A 26,413-nucleotide genomic window follows, 5' to 3' on the forward strand; every position below is an offset into this window, starting at 1 on the left:
CCCCCGCAAGGAATCACTATTTTCCTGTGCTCTGCTCAGCAGGCGTTCACCCAGCTTGGAGAAATGAAAAGGGGGAACCTGTGGGGTGGGGGCTCCCTTTCCATTGTGACTTAGGGGTCAGGAGTGAAACAGGTTTCCTTCCTCCCACTGCCTCGGAGGCCTTGGTGGGCATCTCCTTGAGCAGGTCCCAACCCCCACCAGAAACCTCCCGCCTCACCATCTCGACTGTGAGACCTGCCCTCAGAGCTGAGTGGCCCTCAGCGGGGTGTGTGTGTGTGTGTGAGTGAGTGAGTGAGTGAGTGAGTGAGTGAGTGAGTGAGTGAGTGAGTGAGTGAGTGAGTGAGTGAGTGAGTGAGTGAGTGAGTGAGTGAGTGTGTGTGTGTGTGTGTGTGTGTGTCTCTCTCTCTCTCTTTGAAGGTGTGGAAGATCCCAAGTGATGTGCACCATTATGAAAAGAGGCTGGTTTGCTGGTTTGTCAGCTGAGTGCAGCACGTTGGATGGGGAAAGAGCAACCCCACAGTCTCTTGCGAGGTTGCCAGCTCTGGGTTGGGCAATTTCCGGTGATTTGTGGGATGGAGTCAGAGAAGGTGGGGGTTTGGGGAGAGGAAGGAGCTCAGCATGGTGTAATGCACAGGTGTCAAACTAGTGGCCCTCCAGATGTTATGGACTACAGTTCCCATCATCCCCTGCCAGCATAGAATAGAATAGAATAGAATAGAATCTTTATTGGCCAAGTGTGATTGGACACACAAGGAATTTGTCTCCGGTGCATATGCTCTCAGTGTACATAAAAGAAAATACATTTGTCAAGAATCATAAGGTACAGCACTTAATGATTGTCATATAGGTCTAGTAAGCAATCAGGAAACAATCAATAGTAATAAAAACATAAAATGTAAAATCATAAAATAAAATGAAATGTCAGCACAGGCTATAGTCATACAGTCATAATTGGGAGGAGATGGGTAATAGGAATGATGAAAAAAGTAGTGCAGTAATTATATAATAAATATATAATAAATAGTTTGACATTATCGAGGGAATTATTTGTTTAACAGAGTGATGGCATTCGGGAAAAAACTGTTCTTATGTCTAGTTGTCTTGGTGTGCAGTGCTCTGTAGCGACGTTTAGAGGGTAAGAGTTGAAACAGTTTATGTCCAGGATGCGAGGGGTCAGTAAATATTTTCACATGATGTAGTCCATAACATCTGGAGGGCCCCGAGTTAGACACCTATGGTGTAACGCAGTGGTGTCGAACCTTTGGCAGTGGCAGTTTTGGAGGGGGGACTATAAGGCATTACACCCGTGGTGGCGAACCTCTGGCACTCCAGATGTTATGGACTACAATTCCCACCAGCCCCTGCCAGCATGGCCAATTGGCTATGCTGGCAGCGGCTGATGGGAATTGTAGTCCATAACATCTGGAGTGCCAGAGGTTCGCCACCACGGGTGTAATGCCTTCTAGTCCCCCCTCCAAAACTGCCACTTTTCCCAGGGGAAATCAGTAGGAGATCAGCTCTCATCCCTAGAGATTTCCAGGACCCGCCTGGAGGCTGGCAACCCCAAATTGTCATGAGTTTGACCCATGTGGGCCTGGTCCGTTGTGACTTCTTCGCACACTCCTCTCCCCTGTCTGGGTGGCCAAGCGGTTCTCCTGACCTCTTCTCCCTTCTCTCTCCCTCCCTTTTCCTACTGCGCAGGTAGTTCAGAGAAGAGAGCAGCAAGAATGCCTGACTCGCCGGCCGATGTGAAGACGCAGTCCCGATCCACGCCACCAAATATGCCACCCCCATCACCAGCCGCCACACAGGGAGCGACCCGACACCCCACCTTCACGCCCAACCCCAGTGAGTAGCCAGCCAGTCTCCTTTGGCCTTGCCTTTGGCGTTGCCCAGCAACTTCGGTCTGGAGGAAGGAGTTTCCTGCTGCATCCTCCGGTGCTCTGGTCTCTAGGAGCATCCATCCACCGCTTCTTCAGGGCTGGGTCAGCCGTGCAGCCGTGGGACTGTGGCTCTAGTGGAATGGATAAAATGGCCACTTTGGGGTGGCATTAGACCCTGCTAGGGGGCGGCCCCTCCCCACCCTCCACCCCTGAGTCTGCAGGTATTTCTCCACCTGGACCAGCAACTCTACTCAGCTGTGCCATAGAATCATAGAGTTGGGAGACACCCCAAGGACCATCAAGTCCAACCCCCGGCAATGCAGGAACACACACTCAAATCACTCCTGACAGATGGCCATCCAGCCTCTCTTTAACAACTTCCCAAGAAGGAGACTCCACCGCACTCCGAGGCAGTGCATTCCACTGTCCAACAGTCCTTCCTATCAGGATGTTTTTCCTAATGTTTAGGTGGAATCTCTTTTCCTTCACCTTGAACCCATGACTCCGTGTCCTGGTCTCTGGAGCAGCAGGAAACAAGCTTGCTCCCTCCCCAACACGACATCCCTTCAAACATCTAAACGTGGCTGTCATGTCACCTCTTAACCTCCACCAAACTAAACAACCCCATAGCTCCCTAAGTCTCTCCTCACAGGGCATGGATTCCAGACCTTTGACCATTTTGGTTGCCCTCCTCTGGCCCCGTTCCAGCTTGACAATATCCTTCTTGAATTGCGGTGCCCAGAACTGTACACAATATTCCAGGTGAGGTCTAACCAATGCAGAATAGAGAGGTCCAATTACATCCCTCGACCTTGATACAATGCTCCTATTGATATAGCCCAGAATTGCATTGGTTTTTTTGGCCGCCACGTATGTCCTGGTATTTAATTTGCAGCCTACTGGGGAAAGGCTCCCACCTTCATGGTTCTGCAAACGTCCAGACCGCAGGCGTCCTATGATGGGGGTGTGAAGCGGGGAATATTTACCAGCCTGCCTTAAGTGCAGGATGGGCGTAGAGTGTTGCACCAGACGTGGGGTGGGTCTCCGGTCTCCTCTTGGTCTCCCGGCCTCGCTCATCCTTTCTCCGGCGTGGCAGTTCCGGTTCTCTGCAGCCTCCGAGCTGCTTCCGATGCCGGGGCGGGCGGGCTTGGACGTGGTCCACCTCCGTTCTGGCTGCTTCTCGCCTCGTGCCGCTTCTCCTTGCAAGCTCATGGCACTGCCATCTGGTACTGTGCTGGAGTGCCAGGAAAGCAGCTGCTGGGAAGAGCCTGCTCTTTGGGATGCCAGCCGCCATGCTGCTGAAGAGAGAAGGTGGAATTCGCAATTAGGAAGTCAGGAAGGGAATGGAAAGGGGGAGGAGTCAGCCTGGGGAGGCCAGCCAATCTGGACCCACGGGCAGCGAACCCAGCACAGGCTAAAATGCTAAAAACTGAGGCATGTTTACCCCCTTAAAACATGCAGGGCTGTGCTTTATTCAGTGCAAGCCCACGGGTGCTGTTGTTTTCTGTGAGTTCTGCCATTGTCCTTGGGTTCCAGTGCTACATCCGAAGGAGCTCTGATTTGAATTATCTGAGCACACTTTTCTCCTGCTTTTCGGCCAGAAAACTCAGATGCAGAGTTCTTTCTTCCCCGTTTATCCGCACAACAGTCTTGTGAGGTGGGATAAATTGCATTTCATGGCTGAGCAGGGATTTAAACCTGGGCCTTCCCAGTCGCGGATTGAAATTCTAACCACTGCATTACAGGTTGGCAAATTGGGCCCAGGCCTTCCTGGGCTGCTTCTGGCTTCCAGCTGTCGCATGATTCATTTCACAGAACGCTCCTGTGGGATTTACCTGTAGCCAGTCATCCCAGAAAGCGCACCTTCCCGTGCATTTGTTTAGGCTCCCTCCATGCCAAATGTCCCCTCCCCTCACTCAATCTGCACCACATTCTGATGCCAGAATAAACAGCATGGTTTGAACGAGGGATTTTTTTAGGACGTTCCATTTGCAAGATTCAGCTTTTTGAAAGGAAAAAAAAGAGAAAATGACTGGCCAGGAAGGAGGGGAGGGGAGGGGAGGGGAGACAATTGAACCCCCCCCCCCCCACACACACACACACTTCTTTTTCAGCTCCCGCAGTCAGTTCATGGGTGACCTGCTGCAGAGCCCAAATGGTACCAGGTCTCCTTTACGAAGGGCAGTTATGTCCCTTATGTGTCTTTGGTTTCCGTATATAAAGTGGCAGATGCTGGATTCTCCACCAGATTCTTGCATGGTGCAGTTGTGGGCAGATGGAACACAACCCTGGCTCTAGTGCAAGCCCACAAACTGGTGCCCTGCCATGGATCGTGGCCAGCCAGCTGCTTGCCCTGTAGCTCAAGGCGGGCCGCAAAAAGCAGGCCATTCCCTCCATGCTGTGTTTGTCTGGATGGAAATTTACCCATGACTGTCTTCTCTGAGCCCCCCGAGATTCCAGAAGGGGAAGCTCCATAAATGGCCCTTCTTGTTTGCAACTGAGAATCCTACGAGTTGGTCATTTCCACTGTTTTGCTCTAACAGTGTTGACCCAAACTGGGCTCCTGAACCACATCTCTGCTCTCAGAGGACACCAGCCCTGCAGTGGCATCCATGTGTGTGTGGGGGGGGGAGGGGGTCACATCCTCAGCTGCACACCAGCAGAATGTGCGGCTGTCCTGCGGGGTTTGCACCGTGGAGTGCAAATGTAGCCTCCGTGGCGTCGTGATGAAGAGCAGGTGGATTCTAATCTGGGGAACTGGGTTTGATTCCCCACTCCTCCACCTCAGTGGCGGAGGCTTATCTGGTGAACCAGATGTGTTCCCGCACTCCTGCTGGGTGACCTTGGGCTAGTCACAGTTCTTCAGAGCTCTCTCAGCCCCACACACCTCACAAGGTGTCTGCTGGGGGAGAGGAAGGGAAAGGAGCTTGGAAGCCACCTTGAGTCTCCTTACAGGAGAGAAAGGTGGGATATAAATCCAAAATCATCATCATCTTCTTCCTCCTCCTCCTCCTCCATGGCAGGAAGACAGTGCCGTCCACAGAGTTGAAATACGCACCAAGCATACTTCTTCTCAGATGAGAGAGATGCGGTGGCAGATGGGCCGCTCCAGCCTTACGCTGAAATGCCTGCTGCTAGAATAGCTTGCTCCAAGATTCCTTTCGGCTGCAGGCCCTGCAGCCCCACTCCAAACTGACGGATTCCTACTACTCACAAGCAAAGGGATAAAAATATACCCCACCCCACCCCGCTCTGCCTGCATTGGCCTTCCAACCACAAAGCCTTCTCATCTGGGAAGATCAGGGCAAGGAATCCCCTCTCCTCCCCCTTCCTTGCATGTTGTGCGGGCGGGGGGGGGGGTGCTGCCTCCTCCCCCCCACCCAATTCTGAGTGGCAGTCCGAAGTCAGCGCTGGCCTTGCTTTTTTGAACCAGATGTTCATCCTCTAATTAGAAATCGGATTCCGCTCGTCTGTGATCTGCTGGAGCTCAGGTTTAATCGTCCTCGGGTAGCAGATGTGTCGGCTCTTTAAGGCCTATGATGCTTGGTGGAAAGGGCTACCTCTGCCCTCCCCTCTAGGAAAAAAAAATCCCCAGCCATTATTGCAATGCCCAGTGCCAGGCAGAGCCCCCCTCCCCCCACCGCACTGATGCTCCCTGTGCATTGATGATGCTCGGAAGTCAGGGGTAGGAGAACAATCGGCAGCCGTCAGCGGGCACTTGACTGGAGTGGCTATTGGCAGGCAGGTGCTGGAGGGCCCTCCACCAGGAGCTCCGCTAAGATCTGCGGCATAAACAATGGGCCTTAATAACCACCTCCCTGTATGGCTTGCCTTCCTTTGGGTCCTGGGCAAGGCCATTTCGTACTGATATCCCAAGTCACAGTTTGCCAGCCAGCGGACACCTTTTGAAAGCACAGAGATGGGCATGGAAAGGGTTAAGGGCTGTGGGGTCGTCCAGAGCCTCCTAGTGTCCCTGGAAAAACCACTCGGGTCATGCCGTCATGCCAGGCAAATCACATGGGGGGGGGCAGGGTGACGTGAAGCAAGGGACTGTAGAAACAGTGGGCTGCAATGCTGAATTCTTACCTGGAAACGGTTCACATGCTCCGCCCTTCTGGAAGAGCCAACACCCCCCCCCCACCTTGGCTATGAAGTGGCCAAAACTCCAGCCATATGACAGGCTGGAAGGTGCATAAGAAAAGCAAGAGAAGGGGCCTTCTGTTTATTGATTGATGAAATTTCTATCCCACCTTTCTGCCTTTACAAGGGCTGCCAAGGCAACTTAACAATACAAAACAGACGTGATGAAAGTTACATGATAAAACCATTAAAATAAAACCCCTCTCAAACAGACCTCGTTCAAAGAACTGTATTAAACACAGAGTTGAAATACGCACCAAGCATAAACCACTGGCTAGGAGGGGTCCTTTGTCCATTGGGCTGAATGGTGACCATTTGTGAGCCAGATATAGCTGAAAGGCCGCTGGTCTCTGACTCCTGTACCACAAGCTGTGGTAATCCTGCAGCTCGTCAAGCATTCTCCTTGAAGGGGCTTCCCTGGACCTGCTTTCCAGTGTAGGGGCCTCTTCCTGAGCAAGTTGCCTGAAGGCTGCCTGGCTGCAGTCCTTCTGTGGACACTGCACAGCCCCACAGATGAGGTGCCCTTGAATCTGGCCCGTGACCTCAGAGCCAAATGGCCAGTCTGATGCTCGCCCTCCTCCTCCTCTCAGGGAGCAGCTTCAGCGGGGAGCTGAGGGACTCGGGAAAGGGGCTTCCCTGCCTCTGGTCTCTCCTGATGGCGTCTGTTTTATTTTGCTTGCAGATCGCGAAGCTGGGCCGCCGATGTTTCTGCCCCGCGGCCGTTTTCATGGCTGCTTGAAATGGTCCATGGTGTGTCTCTGTAAGTAAGATGAAACGCGCCTGCCAGGGAGAGGCCCAGAGGCTGTAGCTCAGCCAGAGGAAGTGGGGAGGGGAAAGCACCGGGCGAGGACACCCAGGCGATATTGCCAGCAGAGGGCAGCCCCGTGGGTTGGCAAGGCAGCCCCCTTGCCACCTGTGCCCACTGGAGGTACCAGGTGACCAGAGCCACAACCAACTGAGGCCGGTCCATTTTATTTTAGCCCCTTCGCCAGCTTCTTGGGGTCCAGATCACCTGCAAGAGCTGTTTAACAAGAGCTATTTAATATTTGCACATGCTTACATCAATTCATGTCTGCAGTTGGGAAGTAAAGAGATATGAGCAATGTGGAAGTTCTATCCCTTGAAGTTCTATCCCTTGGCAGGCGACGCAGGCAACAGAGAGCTGCTTCCTGCAAAATCTTGAGAGGTGGGGCTGTCCAAGCTGCAGCCAGTCCAAGGCTTGGGGTCCTTTCAGTTTTCCTCTCCTCCCCCCTCCAGCCTTGATTCTCCTGACCTTTTCTGCTTGTACCGAGGAGGCAAAATGTTTTCTTCCCAAGGGCTGCCTTTTGAAATGCCTTTGCAGGCAAGGATTCTGCCGTGGAAAAGGCAGACGGCTGTTTTGGTTCACCAGCAAGGCTTTCTTGTCCCATCCTTGGCCAGTGGGGGGAAATTTGACCCCCTGCATTCCTTGCCCTTCAAAGCACTGTCCAAGGCTCTGCATCAAGATAGCATCGGAAAAGCCAAATCCTCCTCCAGGCGGGGGCTTAGAAACCTCCTGGAATTGTGACCGGCCTCCAGAGGACCACATGGTCCACCCTCTGAAGTAGCCATTTGCCGCAGGGGATTTGCCCCTGGAGGGTGGACTCTATGGCACTCTGCCCTGCTGAGCCTTCACCTCAAAAATATATAGGGATTTCCTGACCCAGAGCTGGCAACCGAAGGGCCAAGAGGGGCTGAACCTCCACATTCCTGCCCCCAAGTTTCTCACTCACCCATGCAGAGGGGCTTCTGCAGACTTTCCTCCGCAGTCTGGACTCATGGAGCTTATTTCCCAGATCGAGGCCATACAGCCTTTGCCCTCCTGCAACTCCAAAGCCTTCTTGGCCAAAAAACCCCTCCTCCCCCAAGCCCCCTCTCCCCCGAGCGTCGGAAGACCCACGGATGCAGCCCCCATCCACAGCACGTTGGTGTCAGAGACATGTGTGGAGTTTAACTTAGCAACGCACCTGTCACTGGAATAAAAGCAGTTGTGGCCGGACGGTTATTTTCGGCACCTCTTTAGCAAGTGGTGGGTCTCACTGTGCCGGACAGCGAGCAGGAGCCCCGGGGAAGCGGCGAACGCCACGGCTGCAGTTTCCCAAGGAGGTTTCAGAGCAGAGGGACAGGTTAGTGACCACCGAATGTGAACAAAGACCACCGTGGGGCCCACTCAGGCCTGCTCCAAAGCTTGCCTTGGAGCAAGAACACTGGGGTTTGGGGGTGGTCTGCCCAGCAGAGTTGGGGATCAGGGCTGCTCGTTCCCAACAGACTACAGGACATGGAGTAATGGATTCAAGGTGCAGGAAAAGAGATTAGGAAGGAGTTTCTGACCGTCAGGGCTGTTTGTCAGTGGAATGCACTGCCTTGTAGAGTAGTGGAGTCTCCTTCTTTGGAGGTTTTTAAACAGAGGCTGGATGAACGTATGTCGGGAGTGCTTTGGTTGTGTGTTCCTGCGTGGCAGGGAGTTGGACTTGGTGCCCTGGTGGTCTCTTCCAACTCTATGATTCTGCAGCGAAGGTGGCTGGAAAGAGGGGCCGCTGCCACACCTGTTTGCCTCCGAGGAAAAGGATTTGTTGGTGTTCCAAAACCCCACTGGACCCAAACGGGCAACCTGTGCCTGGTTTGGGGCAACACTGCCCGTCAGTCCATATTTCCAAGGCTGCTGTTCCAGGTGGCACAACGTGATGTTGTAGGCAAGGCAGCATTCTCCCTTCAGTTGCTTTCTGCTTCAGGGAGGGAAGGGGAGAAATATTGTGTGCGGCGGAGGGAGGACTCGTCTTCAGATCTTATTTTAGGATATTGAGAAGTGGTGCCAAAGTCTTTTGAGTATCAGCCCTGAATTTCCCCTCCTTCGGAGTAAATGCGGTCGCCCTCCTCCTGCCCTATTGTGATGAGCTTTGAGGAGCAGCCGTCTCCTCAGAGGGAGAATCCCTATTTCTGTGCTTAAACTGTGCTTTAAGATTGTCTCCTTCGGAAGGGTTGGGGAGGGATCCTCACTGGGCACCTGTCAACTGATTTAAATGGACACTCGCATAAGATGACTCCTCTTCGTGCAGAGAAAATCCAGCTGGGTGGAAAACCAAAGACCGGGGGCTACCCAGGGTCATCCCAGCCGACCTTCTCCCAGCCCACGCATCCTTTTCCTATTTCCCACCTCGGCCTTTTTCCATCGGTTTGTCATTTAAATATAGCCTGCGTTGAGAAATCCCGACGTTCTACAAACATCAGCTTGACTTGGGATGCGATTCTCCTACAAAACTGTCTCCCAAAGGACCGACCAGTTTTTGCAACCACTTCGTGACCCGTGTGCAGCCTGGGTGGTCTGCTGTGATCTTTCCCCGCTCTCCAGACCGCCTTTGTTTTGCAGGATGAATTTTGAAACCTCTCCCTACAGAACTCCATTCCGGCTCCCTGTCCACAAGCATTTCCAGTCTCTTCCTTAGATTGAGCAGGGTTGTTTTGGCACCAAACTGGGGCCTTGGCAGTCCCTCCCAGCTTGGGGTGGGGTCAGCTTTTCTCTGCTGGTGGGTATTCCTCCTGCACTTTGGCTGCCCATCTAGTCTGGGGCAGCTACTCAGAGTCACAGTGAGGGAACCCTATGAAGGTCTGAACTTCCTTTGTACTGGAAGTGTATGTGTGTACGTGCACGTCGGGGGGCGGGGGGGTGTTATTTACAACTGCAAAAAGAGCAGCTTGCAAATAATCAGGAGACTTGGGAATATAATCTGTTCTCTTTGAGCCTGTGCTGTGGAGCACCCCATCTGCTGGCTTTGGCAGATACTCCTAGTGCCCCGTGTAAACCCCCTCTATGGCACAGGACCCACCCACCCAGAGGTGGGATCCAGCAGGTTCTCACAGGTTCCCGAGAGTAGATTACTAATTATTGGTGTGTGCTGAGAGGGGGTTACTAATGGGTGATTTTGCCACGTGGTTTTTGCCTTAGTTACGCCCCTCCTCTCAGCAGTAGCGCGCAGAACTTGAAGCAGTCTAGCAGGAGGTGCACCGGCGTGCGTGGCAGCCTGCGCCTGCGTGCATTCGTTTCCCGCCCAAGACCGGTGCAGCGGTTGCATCCTTGCCACAGCCCCGCCCAGGAATGCCCCGCCCCTGTCGTGCCCCACCCAGCCCCATTGGTATTACGCCACAGTTTGAATCCCACCACCATGGGAACCTGCTACTTAAAATTTTTGGATCCCACCACTGCACCCACCCCCTCTTCTGCACCCTTGAAAGAAAATGGTGTTCCTTCCCAGGAGAGGAGAAGGGAAAGGGAAGGCCCATCGCTCAGGGGTGCCAAGTCTTCCGTGCCAAGCAGAAGGGCCTGGCTCGGTCGCTGGGATCTCCAGCCGAAAGGGCCTCAGAGGACAGGGATGGTGGGAAAGAGCCACTGGCGTAATGCCCATTGGGCAAGGTGGGCAGCTGCCCAGGGCATCACCTTGTGGGGGGCATCAAAATGCTGGGTTCGTTTTTGGGTATTTTAGTGGTTTTCCATTTTTGGCCTGCAGGGGGCGCAGTTTTTAGGCTAGCGGCACCAAAAATTCAGCGTATCATCAGGAGACTGTCCTTATGCTACCCCCCAAGTTTGGTGAGGTTTGGTTCAGGGAGTCCAAAGTTATGGACTCCCAAAGGGGGTGCCCCTATCCCCCATTGTTTCCAATGGGAGCTAATAGGAGATGGGGCTACAGTTTTGAGGGTCCATAACTTTGCCCCCCCTGAACCAAACTGCACCAAACTTGGGGGTATCATTAGGGCAGTCTCCTGATGATATGCTGAAGTTTTGGTGCTGATATGTCTAAAAATGCACCCCCTGCAGGTACCAATGTCCTGGTGCAAAAAAAAATTGGTCGTGGTGGAGTGGCCGCCCATGGGGGGGGGGGGGGGGCATCCAACTCAGGTTTTGCCCAGGGCTACAGTTTGCCCGGGGCTGCCTCGTTACGCCCCTGGAAAGAGCTCTTTGCCGATCCCAGAAGAGCCACAGCCGGCCAGCGTGTCCGGTTCCGCCTCCACTCTCCTTTGGAGAGACAATCGTGCAGTTCACATCTGGGTGGGCTGGTCTATTGATCGAACCTTCAGAGCCCCGACAGAACTATTGATTCAACAGCCCCAATGAGCCCCCCCCCCCTCGCATTTGTAACACTAATGCTGTGCCTTGGAGAGGACACCACGGCACGTTCCCAGCCTTGCTTGGAAAACCTCGCAGCGTTTGTGGCTTCTCCGTGCGTTTGATTGCTGAATTGGGCTGTTTAAAGGATGAGAATTAAATGTCTGCCAGACGGGGGCCAAGAGCCACGCTGACATGGAAGCAGAGGGGAAGATTTTGTTTGCAAAGCGACGTCCAGCCCCCCCAATGCCTGTTTCCTTCTCCCCCCCTGCAGTGATGAACGGAAGCAGCCATTCTCCAACTGCTATCAACGGCGCCCCTTCCACCCCCAACGGCTTCAGCAATGGGCCAGCCACGTCCTCCACCGCCTCGCTGTCCAACCACCAGCTCCCCCCTGCCTGTGGGGCCCGCCAGCTCAGCAAACTGAAGCGCTTCCTCACCACCCTGCAGCAGTTTGGGAATGACATCTCTCCGGAGATTGGGGAGCGCGTCCGCACCCTCGTGCTGGGCCTAGTGGTAAGGTTTTTTTCTCAAGCAATCTAATAAATGAACTAGCCCCCTGGCAGGACAAATCTTGGGGGGGGGCTTGCAAATGAGCGCTGGATTTTCAGGGGAACTCCTGCCCCATCTGCACTAGGGTGGGGAGGGGACCAACCATTAGGCCTGCTGCCCCTGCTACGGCACTAAAGCACCTCTTACGACAAGCAGATTGAGTCTAGCAGCACCTGACAGGCCAGGAGCGTCTTTGGGGTGCCTGCTTTGAGAGACCAGGGTCCCTCCATCAGGTAAGGGTTCTTGACCACTCATGACCTGAAACCCTTCTTGGTCTCCAAGGGGCTTCTGGGTGCAAATTGAGCTCTTCTACTGCAGACTGACCCCCCAAAACCGCCCAACTACATGGGTTCGGCTTATTTATAAATATAGTCAAGAATCCCTCCCCTGCCCTGCCAGAGATGACAATTTTGGCAAAACACACCCCGCCATCCACTTTAGATTACCAACTTTTAAAAACTGTCCCTACTCCTTTGGTAACAACTGCTTGAGCAGACAGAAGCCGTTTGCCATCCTGGCGACTTCTGCAGCAGGGGGAAACTTCTGCCCGTTGCTCTTCACAGTTTTAGCCTGCCCTTTTCCAAGAAGCAAGGTGGGCACCTGTGGCTCTTCCCCCTCCCCCCTTCCCCTTGATATGGGAGAACAGATGCCTCAGGGTCACCTGGCAAGCTGAGGCAGGATTTGAACCTGTCTCCCCCTGACCAGCTGGCTCTCTGGCTCTTGTGCTTAAAGAGGTTGACAAAGGCCCTTTCCCCACTTACCCTTGTCGGAGGGTTGCTGCGGACAATTCACAGCGCGCGCAATTCCTGGTGCGCACCCCGGCTTCCCCACGACCCCACGCTCTGCGCGGGGTCATCAAAAGGCGCTATTTGAAAAGGCGCCAGGAATTGCGCGCGCTGAGGGGGCACGAGAGAGGCAGCGTCGGGGCGGCTGCGTTCTCGCCGCCCCTGAAGTGGGGAGTGCAGCTGGACCCCGCGCTACTTTAGGAGAGTAGCGCGGGGCTTAAAGTAAGTGGGGAAAGGGCCAAAGGCCTGTTGGCCAGAGGGGCTGGTTTCCTTTCTTGAGGTCAACAGAAAAAGTGGGCCACGCTGGTTGCCAGTGATTTTAATAGAATGCACGAACACATTCAGAACAGAGGAGGGTGGAGTTCACCATCCTCTCGGCAAAGGCAAAGGCTAGACTGAGGCCCAAAAGTAGGCTTGACTTTGGCAGATGGGGGGTGGCTGGGTCTGGGCAGCATTATTGAAGGGAAATAAGCAGTGGCCAGGTGTTCAGATGAGGCTGCCCCCTGCGGAAGGGCAGGTATTTAACCTCCGTCAGCCTGTGCAGTTGCGTTGCTTGAAACCGATCCCTCCCTGCCCCTCTGTGGAAAAAAGACAGACTCAGAGGCAGTCTTGTCTTTTTCTTGCCCTTCTAGACAGAACAACATCCTCAGGGGAAAGTCTGTTTCGAATGGCAAGAAAGGGAGAGAAAGGTTAACTCCCCCCGCCCCCGTCCCCCCCCCCGCCCCCCCAGCCCTGCTGTCATTCCGAGCTGGTCTCTAGAGAACAGACTCAGTTCAGCTTGGATGGAAACAATTACATGGGGGGGGGGAGGTTTTTTCCTAGGATAAATAAATGACCAGGAGGACATTCAAACCACCCATTTTCCCCTGACTGCTCTTTCTGTCCTGTGAACCCCCCCACCCCCCCACTCTAGAATTAGCATTAGCTTTTCACTAGGATATTTGCATATCAGAACAATGTTTAGAACTGAAATATTTCTTTCTGGTGAGCAAATCACTTCCTGTGCTTTCTCTCGATGTCCTCCACGCAATAAGCAGAAAGGGAGGCCAATGTCAACCAGGTTTTGAACACAAGCACTCCACCCAAAAGGGGTTTTGTTCCTGACACTTTTGCTCCCAGGGGTGGCTTCAACCTCAGCACCGCTGATCACTGGCCTCACGTCTTCTCCTCTGCAGAATTCCACGCTGACCATTGAGGAATTCCACTCCAAACTGCAGGAGGCCACCAACTTCCCGCTGCGTCCCTTCGTCATCCCATTCTTAAAGGTAGCCCTTTTACCAGACATTGGCTCAGAGACGGCTTCTTCCTATCCTAACGTGGCTCAGCCATTCCAGGAATGCCAGCCCCCCTTTTCTTAATTGAGGCTGGCAGCGTACTCTCTCAGTGATGTGTACATCTGGGGAGAAAACTGGGAGAATCCAGTGGGCGCCCCCTTAGCTTATAGACGCAAGAGCTGGTTCTCTGGGGAAGCGGGGGGGGGGGGAGGAGCAGATGTAGGTGCTGGAAACTGGTTGTGCCCCCCAGAGAGCCTTGCCACAAGTGTGGTCAGAGTTGAGCGTGCCATGAAAAAGATTCCAGAAAATGTTGGTTTGTAGTTGGAGATTCCAAGTGTGCAACTCCTAACAGGAGCTCCCTTCTAAAACCTGCTTGAAGATTATCTTGGCCTTTGGGAAGCAGATGGGAGTTTCTGCTCTTCTTCACAGTGGTAACCTGGGATTATGGAAAGGAGAATCGAGATCCCCAGATCTTTACCAGGATGCTGATTCTCCCGCTGCTACAATGGTTGGCTTGCCCCTAGAATGTAAACACAAGTCAGAAGCCAGAATGAATCTAGGGACTGTCAGGTTAGCATGGACACAGCTTCTTGTGGAGCAGCAGTGGCGTAGGAGGTTAAGAGCTCATGTATCTAATCTGGAGGAACCGGGTTTGATTCCCAGCTCTGCCGCCTGAGCTGTGGAGGCTTATCTGGGGAATTCAGATTAGCCTGTACACTCCCACACATGCCAGCTGGATGACCTTGGGCTAGTCACAGCTTCTCGGAGCTCTCTCAGCCCCACCCACCTCACAGGGTGTTTGTTGTGAGGGGGGAAGGGCAAGGAGATTGTCAGCCCCTTTGAGTCTCCTGCAGGAGAGAAAGGGGGGATATCAATCCAAACTCTTCTTCTTCTTCTTGGAGTACTGCCGCTTTATTTCGAAGCCTGTAGTTATTTATGGTCTGCCTTTCTCATTGAGGCTGAAAGCAGATTACGCAGTAAAAGTCGATGACAGTTCATATAAAGAGACATCTAGTAAGTATTGTGTAGGATGGCTAATACAGTCAATATGAGGAGACATCAAATGAGCAACAGCGGTCCCAGTGGGGACCCAAAGCACTTCACAGCATGGCTTCTCCTCTCTTTCTTTGTATTTTGGCACCAACAGCAACCCTGCAAGGTAGGTTAGGCTGAAAGAGAGTCCTAGTCCAAGGTCACCCAGTGGGCCTGGCAGAGTGGGCATTCATACCCAGATCTCCCCGGTCCTAGTTTCCCCTGGACCATCACACCATCCTTCAGGTTGAGTCCATGTCAGTGAGGTTGTTAGTTGCATGTCTGCACTTGGGTCAAAAAAAATCCCAACTTTTCTGCAGAACTGTTGCAAGGTGGCGTTCGGCTGCCCTTGTTCATCGAGGATACTGGAAACAAGAAACGCGGGCTCCCTTCTTAACTCTTCCCTCCGGCACAGACGTGCTCAGCCAGTTTTCTGCCACTTCTGTTCCCAGGGATCTGAAGGAGCTGTTAGAAGTCTTTTATGAGCAGATGCAAGCAAAATGCGGCAATTGCCTTGTGGCTTGCGGTGCTGCCATCCGGACGCAAGCCGCTGTGGCATCTCAAGTAGTCACGTGAGCAGAGCCTGTTTCTGCAGCCCCACAGACACCCCCTCTGGGCAGAATGCAGCTGAGTAGCCAGGAGAATTCTAGAATGGATCCAAAAGCTGGACTCAACCCTCAAAAGCTCAGGAAGAGTAACTTTGAGCACGTGCAGAGTATATTTTTCTCGCCACTAAGTATATACCATAAAGCATGACTCCTGGCAGGAGTTTCCAGTCAGGATGTTGCCCCCTGGGAAGAGAAAACACTCTGCACATGACTTGAAAAGTCCGGCTGCAGCTCTCTTGGCTGAACCAAGTCCAGCCAGCTCTGCAACAAGCGGGTCTGTGTTTCGCTTCCCTTCCCCTCCTCTTTGGCTCTTTCTGGCAGAGGTTTGGGGGCAGCCTTCCTATTCGGCGCCTTCCTGCCAGTCTGCGGAGCGTGAGAGAAATGCCGGCTTTCTGACCAGAAAAGAGCTCTTTGACAAACCTCCCCGTCTTCTTCTGCATGGCTGTTCTGTTCCTTGGCACCCTGTGTCCAGCTGTTTCCACCCAGGGCTCCAGATGCTTCGCATTACGCTAACTGCAACCAGGCGGCCCCAGGCGTGCCTTTCCCAGAGACATTATTTATTTCTTTTTATTATTTTTCTTCCTTGAGATGTGGGGGGAGGTGAGAAAACGGGAGGGGGCAGAGGGGATGTTTGCTGCCCTGGAATCCGCAGCGGTACATTGCATCAACTCGTGCTCTAACATGTTCGACAGATGGGGATTTGGCTGGCCGTCAGCTGCCTAAATAGGAAAGCCGGGCTGGCTCCGCTCAGAGCCTTAATCGTTTCTGCTTCTGCAGATGCTCTTCTCAGGGTTGGAGCTTCGTGAGAAACTCATTGGGTGGGTCGCCGGATGGGAGTGGGGCAGCTTATTTACAAACATGTTCTGTCACACAGGCCAGGGCTTGTGCGATGGGGCCGCTGTTCCTGATCCCAGGGGGCCGAGCCACATGACTCCCTTGCTAGAGAATTACACCATTATTTTTCTGGAGTAATGAGAGCGATTGTCCCCTAAGGCATGATCCAGTTTCAGTGACTGGACGGCTGCACGGTTTATTCTGCTCTATGTATTGTCGAAAGCTCTCACGCCCGGAATCATTGGGGTGTTGTGGGTTTTCCAGATTGTATGGCCGTGTTCCAGTAGCATTTTCTCCTGACGTTTTGCCTGCATCTGTGGCTGGCATCTTCAATGGATCTGATGGTAGTAAAGCAAGTGGAGTATATATACCTGAGGAATGTCCAGGGTGGGAGGAAGACCATTTGCATTGGTTAAAAGTGTCCTGGAGATTTGGGGGTAGAGCCGGGGGGCGGGTATAATGCCTTAGAGTCGCAGCAGCCGTTTTCTCCGGTGGAATTGATGTCTGGAGGTCAGCTGTCATTCCTACATGTCAAAGGCCAAACCCTCCTTCAGAAAGGAGCCGTGCAGGCTGACCTCCTTGTCTGCCTCTTGCTCCCCTTCTAGGCCAACCTGCCCTTGCTGCAGCGTGAACTCCTCCACTGCGCCCGCATGGCCAAGCAGACGCCGGCACAGTATCTGGCGCAGCACGAGCAGCTGCTGCTGGACGCCAACGCCTCTTCGCCCATCAGCTCCTCGGAACTGCTGCTGGAGGTGAACGAGAGCGGGAAGAGGAGGACGCCAGACAGGTACCTGCTTCAGTGGGGAGAGGAAGAGGGGAGCTGGGGGCGGGGAGACCACGTGCTGGGCTAGCAGGACCATGTCTGGGGTCTTGTATCTTCCCATCAGAACTCTCTGGGCTCAACTGCTGTGATTCATTTTTCCTGGGTACATTTTGAGGTTGGGTCAGCAGATGTTCTGGGAGCCATCCATCCCCCTGAATTCGGATTGAGACCATAGCATGCAGTAGAGCAGTGGTGTCCGACTGTGGCCCTCCAGATGTTCATGGACTTCAATTCCCATTGGCAGGGGCTGAGGGGAATCGTAGTCCATGAACATCTGGATGGCCACAATTGGACACCCCTGCAGTAGAGGATCCCAAAGATTCTCCCATCTTACTTAACATGATACAGTACAGGGTATTCTGTGAGTACCTGTCAGTACAGGTGGACATCCCAGTGGGGTAAATGATGCCTCCAGCATTTCCTTATCAAAGAGGAGTACAGTTTCTTCCTTTTCTCCCTGCCCGTTTCTTGCTGGAGGAAGTTAACTGCTTTCACTCTCACTGGGGCAGGGATAATAGTATCTGTGTGTTTTCTGCAGCAGGGGTAAAAGCAGCTGGGAGTGGCTTTTCTAACAGGAAATTGGGGTTGGGGGCAGGAGGGGGAGTTTCTTTCTTTTGGGGATTGACCAAGGTTTTTTGATGCCCAGGACAAACTCTGACTTTGGGACCCCCCCCCCCCCCCCGCTTCAATAGACAGCAAAGCAAGAAGTCAAGAAAGAGGATATATTTTACAGGGGCTCTGATCAAATAGCGAACAGTATGGAAACAATGTGTGATTGGTGTTTGGAATATGCTGCCACAGGAGGTGGTGATGGCCACTAACATGGATAGCTTCAAAAAGGGCTTGGACAGATTTACGGAGGAGAAGTCGATCTATGGCTTCCAATCTTGATCCTCCTTGATGTGAGGTTGCAAATGCCTTAGCAGACCAGGTGCTCAGGAGCAGCAGCAGAAGGCCATTGCTTTCACATCCTGCCTGTGAGCTCCCAAAGGCACCTGGTGGGCCACTGTGAGTAGCAGAGTGCTGGACTAGATGGACTCTGGTCTGATCCAGCAGGCTCTTTCTTATGTTCTTATGTTCTTAATGTATTGTCGGAGGCTTTCACTGTCGGAATCACTAGGGTGTTGTGGGTTTTCTGGGTTGTATGGCCATGTTACAATATCATTTTCTCCTGACGTTTTGCCTGCATCTGTGGCTGGCATCTGATCCAGATTCTCTGAAGGTGCCCGCCACAGATGCAGGTGAAACGTCAGGAGAAAATGCTACTGGAACCTGACCATACAACCTGAAAAACGCACAACACCCTAATATGGAAACAACCTTTCTTGAGAACATGAGTGCTACTTTGGATGACTTTCTGCCAGCAGGAGGCAAAAGGGTTTCTCCTGGTCACAAGCTCATTTTGAACTCTGCCTGTGAAGGCGCCCCAGCATGGCAGAGGCTGGAAGGTCCTCGATAGCAGTGCTGTTTCCCTGGAGAAAGTCTCTCTGGCTGTTAAGGGCCGCTGCTCAAAGTCGCTGCTTAGCCTACGTCGGCCGCCAAACCTGGGACGTTTGTGTCATGCTGTTCCCTCTCTCTGGAACAGGACCAAAGAGAATGGCTTAGACCGGGACCCCCTTCACCCCGAGCACCTCAGCAAAAGGCCGTGCACCATGAGCCCTGCCCAGCGCTACAGTCCCAGCAACGGACTCGGCCCCCAACCCAACGGACTGCCCCACCCGACGCCTCCCCCTCCTCAGCACTATCGCCTCGAAGACATGGCCATAGCACACCACTACCGGGATGCCTACCGGCACCCTGACCCTCGAGAGCTTCGGGAACGGCATCGGCAAGCTGGTGAGTGGATGCACAGGGCAGAGGGGCACAAAGCCAGCGTGGCGTAGTGGTTAAGAGCAGGTGCACTCTAATCTGGAGAACCAGGTTTGATTCCCCGCTCTGCCACTTGAGCTGTGGAGGCTTATCTGGGGAATTCAGATTAGCCTGTGCACTCCCACACACGCCAGCTGGGTGACCTTGGGCTAGTCACAGTTCTTCTGAGCTCTCTCAGCCCCACCTACCTCACAGGGTGTTTGTTGTGAGGGGGGAAGGGCAAGGAGATTGTCAGCCCCTTTGAGTCTCCTGCAGGAGAAAAAGGGGGGATATAAATCCAAAACTCTTCTTCTTCTTCTTCTTATAACCTGAAAATCTTGTTTGTCTCCCAGATGACACTGGACTTGAATCTAACTGTCCTACTGCAGACCAACATAGCTGCCCCCTTTTGTCATCCTAAAGGGATTATTTAGCCTGTGCACTCCAACACACGCCAGCTGGGTGACCTTGGGCTAGTCACAGTTCTTCTGAGCTCTCTCAGCCCCACCCACCTCACAGGGTGTTTGTTGTGGGGGGGAGAGGAGATTGTCAGCCCCTTTGAGTCTCCTTGCAGGAGAGAAGGGGCGGGATATAAATCCAAACTCTTCTTCTTTTTCTGCTTCTTCTATCACTGAGCCCCAGCCCACCCTAAGAACAGGAGGCTTGGGGTCTTTTTAAAATTGGATGTGGGGGGGCATGACCTTAAAGGTGGGTGTTATTTTGAGCCAGTCAAACCAGAGAAAGACAGAGCACAGCTTTTCTCTCCGAGGCTGTCACCTCTCCAGGGTCAGATGAGGGGAGGCTTCGCATTCCAAACCCAACATCTGGATCAGGGTCTTGAGCACCAAAAGCCTTTTCAGTGAGAAACAGCCCATGCCTTTTTTCCCAGAGGGCCAAAGGCCCGTTCAGGAAGGGATCCTTGCTCATGGTTCTTCTGATGAACTGGGCTTCCGGATCACAAAAGCTTCTGCCACAACAAATGCATTGTCAGTCTTTAGATGCCGCAGAGAATTCTCTGTTGCATTGGCTGAAAGAGATGAAGACAGTTATCCTGCTGGAATGGGCCGGTGGGTGCGCACTCCGCTGCAGGTTTTCCTCTGGGAAACGGGTTTCTCAGGGTTCCAATTTTGCAATTAGTAGAGTCTGACCAGAGGCAAACAAAATGCATCTCTGTTTATGAGGCGACTCTCCCAAAGCACTTTCAGCTCTTGTGAAACTCGCTGCTCAGCCGTAGTTGTCTGACCCTGCAGATTTTGATAGACTGGTCAATCAGTTCATTGATTGCAATTAAATAAACGTGTTATTGCTCCAATACAAGTTAGTGTTAGATGAAAAAGCCAACATGGAGCATCAGTTTGGTTTGACATCATTGTGGAATCAAAAAGAATCCCAGAAGCCGTGTACAGTTTCTGGAGTGCCCTCGCCGCCTCTGTGCTTGACGTCTTTAAAGGCCCTGAGTCATAGGGGCATCCCGTCAGCCATTTATGGAGTTGCCACCCTGGGCAGTTTTGATGGGTGAGAATGTTAGGGAAGGCGCAGCTCCTGGACAGTTTTTCCGTGGCTCCGTCTTGCATCTTGCTTCTTCCAGCACCTCCCTAAAGCCCTGAAGCCAAAGGAAGGGGTTTAGTGTTCCCGCTGACAGAGTGTTTTCCTTCCAAAGGAGCAGCAGTGGCATAGGAGGTTAAGAGCTCGTGTATCTAATCTGGAGGAACCGGGTTTGATTCCCAGCTCTGCCGCCTGAGCTGTGGAGGCTTCTCTGGGGGATTCAGATTAGCCTGTGCACTCCCACACACGCCAGCTGGGTGACCTTGGGCTAGTCACAGCTTCTTGGAGCTCTCTCAGCCCCACCTACCTCACAGGGTGTTTGTTGTGAGGGGGGAAGGGCAAGGAGATTGTCAGCCCCTTTGAGTCTCCTACAGGAGAGAAAGGGGGGATATAAATCCAAACTCTTCTTCTTCTTCTTCCTTAGCTGTGCACAGTTCCCGGCAAGAGGAAGTGATCGACCACAGGCTGACAGACAGAGAATGGGCCGAGGAGTGGAAACACCTCAACAATGTACGTACCAAATCCTGCTGCACAGTCTGGAGGCAGGGGGAGCCTGTTGCTAGATGGAACCGGAGAGAAAGGGAAGTCAGTATTGGCCATGTGCCAGTCAGAGAAGAACTGCTTACACCGTTGGGGCTCCCTGGCTGCCACCTGTTGCTCTGAGAGGATATCCACCTGCTTTTATTTCCTTCCTGGCGAAGGCACCTCCATTCACTCCCAGTCTTGGCCGGCAAACGGGTGGTGAGGAATCTCACCTGGCCGTGATGGGAAAAACATTTCACATGAATGAACAGAAAGATTTTTACAGCTTTAGAGGATTCCCTGCCAAGTTTCCTTGACCTGAGAATTTCAAAATAATAGGCAACGTATTGTCAAAGGCTTTCACGGCCGGAATCACTAGGGTGTTGTGGGTTTTCCGGGTTGTATGCCCGTGTTCCAGCAGCATTTTCTCCTGACGTTTTGTCTGCATCTGTGACTGGCATCTTCAGATGCAGGCGGAACGTCAGGAGACAATGCTACTGGAACATGACCATACAACCCGGAAAACCCACAACACTCTAGAATAGGTAACATTTTGTGTCATGCTCTCTTTCTCATACAAACACACAAAAGCGGATTCTCCCTCTCTCTGGGCACCACAACTTGGCTGCCATATTGAAAGTATAAACAAAGTGTGTTGTGCAGGGGAAAGAAAGGGAAGAAACACAATCACATTGATTTCTGTTTCTCAGTGATCCTCTTGTGAGGTAGGCCATTCTTATATGTGGGTAATGGAGGACAATGTTGTGAGAGGGTTAGAATGTATGAACATCTGAAGAGCCCTGCTGGATCAGACCAGTGAGGGACCATCTAGTCCATCATCCCGTCTCACATGGTGGCCAACCAGCTGCACTGGAGAACCAATAATAGGGCATAGAGGCAGAGGCCCTCCCCTGATGTTGCCTGCTGGCACTGGTTGACTGCCCCTTAACATGGAGGTTCCCTTTAGTCACTATGGCTGGTAGCCACTGATAGACCTCTCCTCCATAAGGTTTAGGGAGGCTCATAATCCCAGGCTACCCAAGATCTTATTGTGGCTTCTACTCAGCAGCTGCTGAATTGCATTATGGACATGGTGGAGAAAACACGCCGGTCGCTAACCGTTCTGCGCCGCTGCCAAGAGGCAGACCGCGAGGAGCTGAACCACTGGATCCGCCGTTACAGCGATGTGGAAGACATGAAGAAGGGATCCAGCCCTGCCCCCCGCCCCCACAACAGCTCTGCCAGCACTGAGACGCCACCGCTAGGTACAGGGCCAAGAGCTGCAGAGGGGGCGGAGGGATGACCTGGCTGGGAAAGACTGGGGGGCAGTTGGGGTGGGGTCTTCACGAGCCCCTCAGCATGACAGTGGTTCTGGTGATGGTGAGGGGTCTGCAAGCAAGCCTTCCAGTTTGCCCTGTCCCTTGCAGCCTTGTTGGAGGGGCTGCTGGGCTTAGAGGTGGGACCCACTATCAGTGGTGGGATCCAAAAATTTTAGTAACAGGTTCCCATGGTGGTGGGATTCAAACAGTGGCGTAGCGCCAATGGGGCTGGGCGGGGCACGACGGGGGCATGGCCGGGCATTCCGGGGGCGGGGCTGTGGCAAGGACGCAGCCGCTGCGCCGGTCCTTGGGTGGGAAACGAATGCACGCAGGTGCAGGCTGCCATGCGCGCTGGTGCACCACCTGCTGGATTGCTTCAAGTTCTGTGCACTACTGCTGAGAGGAGGGGCGTAACTAAGGCAAAAATCACGTGGCAAAATCACCAATTAGTAACCCCCTCTTGGCACACACAAATAATTAGTAACCTACTCTCGGGAACCTGTGAGAACCTGCTGGATCCCACCTCTGCCCACTATCATATGCAGGTGGAGATTAGTGTATTTCTGGTCTGGCCGTTGCTATTTCCAGACCTAGATCCTCCTTTTTCGTGTCTCTTCAAAGGGACCCTTCATGTATCTGTGGGCCCAACCAGCCCTCTGGAAAACAGAGGCACAGCCAGCCCCACTGGGTCGAACCACTTCCGCTCCTCCTTGGCTGGTGATGCCGACGGACTCCTCGCCCTAGCTGTTCTCACAGCTGGAGGGCAGAGGGCGATGTGCCCAAACAGCCAGGGGCCTCTGCCATCTAGGCATTTCAGGTCATTCCTCTGGGCTCTGCTTCTCTCTCCTGCTGAGTCAGGGCATCTCTTGTCTCCTTCTGTCTCCTCACAGATGCTCACCGTGAATTTGGGTCCAGGCCAACCCTCTCTGGCTACATGCCTGAAGAAATCTGGAGGAAAGCTGGTGAGTCCGGATGGGAAATGAGGAAGTGCTTGTTTCTTTTGTCGGCCTCCAGCACTCCATGACTGGCGCTGGAGATCAGCAGCAAGTGCAGATAGTTGCAAAGGACCCTTCCTTTGAAACTGAGAGCCAGCGTGGATGTCGTGGTTAAGAGCAGGTGGATTCTAATCTGGAGAACTGGGTTTGATTCCCCGCTCCTGCACCTGAGTGGCAGAGGCTTATCTGGTGAACCAGATGTGTTTCTGCACTCCTGCTGGGTGACCTTGGGCTAGTCATAGTTCTCTCAGAACTCTCCCAGCCCCACCTGCCTCACAAGGGGTCTGTTGTGGGGAAAGGAAAAGGAGCTTGTCAGCCACCTTGAGTCTCCTTGTAGGACAGAAAGGTGAGGTACAAATCCAAACTCTTCTTCTTCTTAAAATCTTCCAAACCCCCAAACAGAAAGAACTCTTCCTAATTTGAGCAGCCAGGCTCTGCCCCCTTCTGCAGAGCATCCTGCAAGTGCACTCTATCTCCCAATTAGACACCCCAAGCAAAGGAGAGACATGTCTATGGGGGTACAGGGGTCTTGATACGGACGCTTGGCTCCCTCTGACTCTGCATGCTCTGATGCATGTTCAGGTTCTCTCTTAATGCTGCATGGAGTAGATAAAATGTTATATTTAGATGGGAGATGGGCAAGGGTTAGAATTCAAATCTCTATGCTGTGTGGCCCTGGCCACTCGCTTGCAACCTAACCCGGTTCACAAGGTTGTTATAAGGATAAAACAGGAAAGCCCCATCTAAGCTCCTGGGCTGCAAAGATCAGCAAGAAATGCTGACTGACTGGCCAGGGAGGATTCAATTTCCATTCTTGAAAAACAGGAAGATCAGGGAAATCTTGCAAGCTGTAGAGAGCAGTGGGGTTCCTTGGTGGTATCCGGGTCTTCACAACTAGCCAATAGGTTGAGGTCCAGCGTATGATACTTTTATTTATTTATTTATTTATTTATTTATTTATTTATTCATTCATTCATTCATTCATTCATTCATTCATTCATACTTTCAACTTTTATACCGCCCCGTCCGGGCGGTGCACAACATACAATAAGTACAGTCATAAAACCATAATAAATTAAATAAAACCTATAAAAGCAGCGAGGACTAACTAAGTGTAAACTCTTAAATAAAGATCCAAGTATAGATATGGGTGTAGATGGCGCCCCATAACCCGACATTAAATCCTTCCCCTAAGAGAGGAACGGCAGATCCCGTCAGATGGTACAGTCCCAAGCATGGGGAGGGGGAGGGGGCACCGTCAGCGGCTGGTCCCTCCAAAGGCCCGGTGGAACAGCTCCGTCTTACAGGCTCTGCGGAACTCACTGAGATCCCGCAGGGCCCGGACAGCTGGTGGGAGAGCGTTCCACCAGGCCGGGGCCAGAGCCGTAAAGGCCCTGGCCCGTGTGGAGGCCAGCCGCATCATTTGAGGTCCAGCGTATGATATTTTGGCCAGGGATCAAACTGTGCCTCCCTTGTGGTAGCCTTGCTAACGGAGGCTCTCGGGTGCATGCGTTTGTCAAGCGGCTGCTGCCCGTAGCCGTGTGCTGCTCCTCAGCTGGCATCTCCTCCATGATGTGCGCCTCGCACTGTGCTCTTCCTTTCAGAAGAAGCCGTGAACGAGGTGAAACGCCAGGCTGTCTCTGAGCTCCAGAAGGCCGTATCTGACGCGGAGCGGAAAGCCCACGAGCTGATCACAACAGAGCGGGCCAAGATGGAGCGGGCCCTGGCAGAGGCCAAGCGCCAGGCCTCGGAGGACGCCTTGACTGTCATTAACCAGCAGGAGGACTCCAGTGAGGTAGTGACACCCTCTCCCAACCTGGATTTTGGCGCCAGAGTGGTGGGCTGGAAACGGAAATGACTCGGAGGGTTCCCGGGTCCCTCCTGTTCCTTAATGAGTGAATTGAGAGCAGTCTGGACTCGAGCCCCCCGCGAATGCCGCCAAGGGAGCGCCCGTCCTTCTAGCCCTGGTGGAGACGGTCTTGGTGCCCCGAGCTAGTCTTTCCGTCCACGCTGATCTGTGTGCTTTCGCCTTCTCCCGCAGAGCTGCTGGAACTGTGGGCGCAAGGCCAGCGAGACCTGCAGTGGTTGCAACACGGCGCGCTACTGTGGCTCCTTCTGCCAACACAAAGATTGGGAGAAGCACCACCACGTCTGTGGACAGACTCTGCAAGGCCTCCACGCCTCCACCGGAGCAACCTCTTCGGGCGGGGTGGTGTTGGCCACGGCATCAGCTCAGCCGGACACGGTGGCCGCGAGTACCTCCATCCCCAGCATGGCCGTGGCCGTGAGCCCCAGTGACAGTGGTTCGGCCACCGCTTCGCGTTCTGGCACACCAGCCACGCCAGTTCCCCTGGACCCGGCATCCCGCTAGGAAGGCGGAAGGGAAAGGAAACAGAGACACCGACCACCAACTGACGCTGCTGCTAACATTTCTCTCCAAATGAAAAAAAAACTGCATTCAATGCAAATCCTCAGCTACCTGACACGTATTTGACCTCCAAAATGACCTCTCTCACACACACATGAAATCCTCACGAATTCTCAAACCGGGCTTTAAGTGGAGTTAAGGCGAATAGCAACCTTCTCCGTTCACATGTCAGTTTTGTTTTGAATTCTTGTTCTAATTCTTACCGATATGATTTGGGGGAATTTCTGATTATTGATTTGGATGAGGAATTTGTCTGCAAGCATCTTGACTCTCGGGGGGAGGGGGGGGAGAAAAGGAAATACAAAGAGATTTCTGCCTCTCTTCTGCTAGAGATGCGTGCGGGAAAGGGAAGACAAGAATCCCCTTCCACGACAAGAGAAGGGTTTGAGAAGGCTGGAAAAACAAACCCACCAGGATTTCACTTACAAGAAGCAAGATTTTTTTTCTTTTTTGTAAAAAAAATAAATAAATAAAAAATAAACAAACAATAAAAACATCAACCTCTTTGGCTTTAAGTAAAACAGAAAAGAGAAGAATCCAAAAAGAACCCAACCAAGTGAAGGAAGCTGACCTATAAACTACCTTGCTAGCTAGCCAAGAAGATACCAGTTTCACCTCTGCTCCAAAGGAAATCCAAATACCGAAAAAAAAAATCCAAACCTTTTTTCCACTGCCAAAGTTTCTTTTTTTTGTTTGGTTGGTTCCCTCT

At 52.8% G+C, this 26,413-nt stretch overlaps 1 protein-coding gene across 6 annotated transcripts; it reads left to right on the forward strand.

The window, feature by feature from the left end:
* The first annotated feature begins 1,707 nt into the window (after positions 1 to 1,707).
* Positions 1,708 to 26,192, forward strand: CBFA2T3 (CBFA2/RUNX1 partner transcriptional co-repressor 3). 6 transcript variants are annotated; one of them, XM_048515980.1, is made up of 11 exons: positions 1,708 to 1,848; positions 6,706 to 6,783; positions 11,414 to 11,655; positions 13,652 to 13,741; positions 16,830 to 17,011; positions 18,633 to 18,883; positions 20,865 to 20,950; positions 22,029 to 22,227; positions 23,172 to 23,243; positions 24,881 to 25,071; positions 25,318 to 26,192. In XM_048515980.1, the coding sequence occupies exons 1-11, from the start codon at positions 1,728 to 1,730 to the stop codon at positions 25,645 to 25,647; spliced, it is 1,842 nt and encodes a 613-aa protein (XP_048371937.1). In that variant the 5' UTR covers positions 1,708 to 1,727; the 3' UTR covers positions 25,648 to 26,192. The 6 variants fall into 6 exon arrangements, with proteins under 6 accessions (XP_048371937.1, XP_048371939.1, XP_048371938.1 ...); XM_048515982.1 differs by having other exon boundaries at positions 24,884 to 25,071; XM_048515981.1 differs by having other exon boundaries at positions 22,032 to 22,227.
* The last annotated feature ends 221 nt before the right edge of the window (positions 26,193 to 26,413 follow it).

This window comes from Sphaerodactylus townsendi, linkage group LG14 (assembly GCF_021028975.2).
Source record: "Sphaerodactylus townsendi isolate TG3544 linkage group LG14, MPM_Stown_v2.3, whole genome shotgun sequence".
Classification (NCBI taxonomy): Eukaryota; Metazoa; Chordata; class Lepidosauria; order Squamata; family Sphaerodactylidae; genus Sphaerodactylus; species Sphaerodactylus townsendi.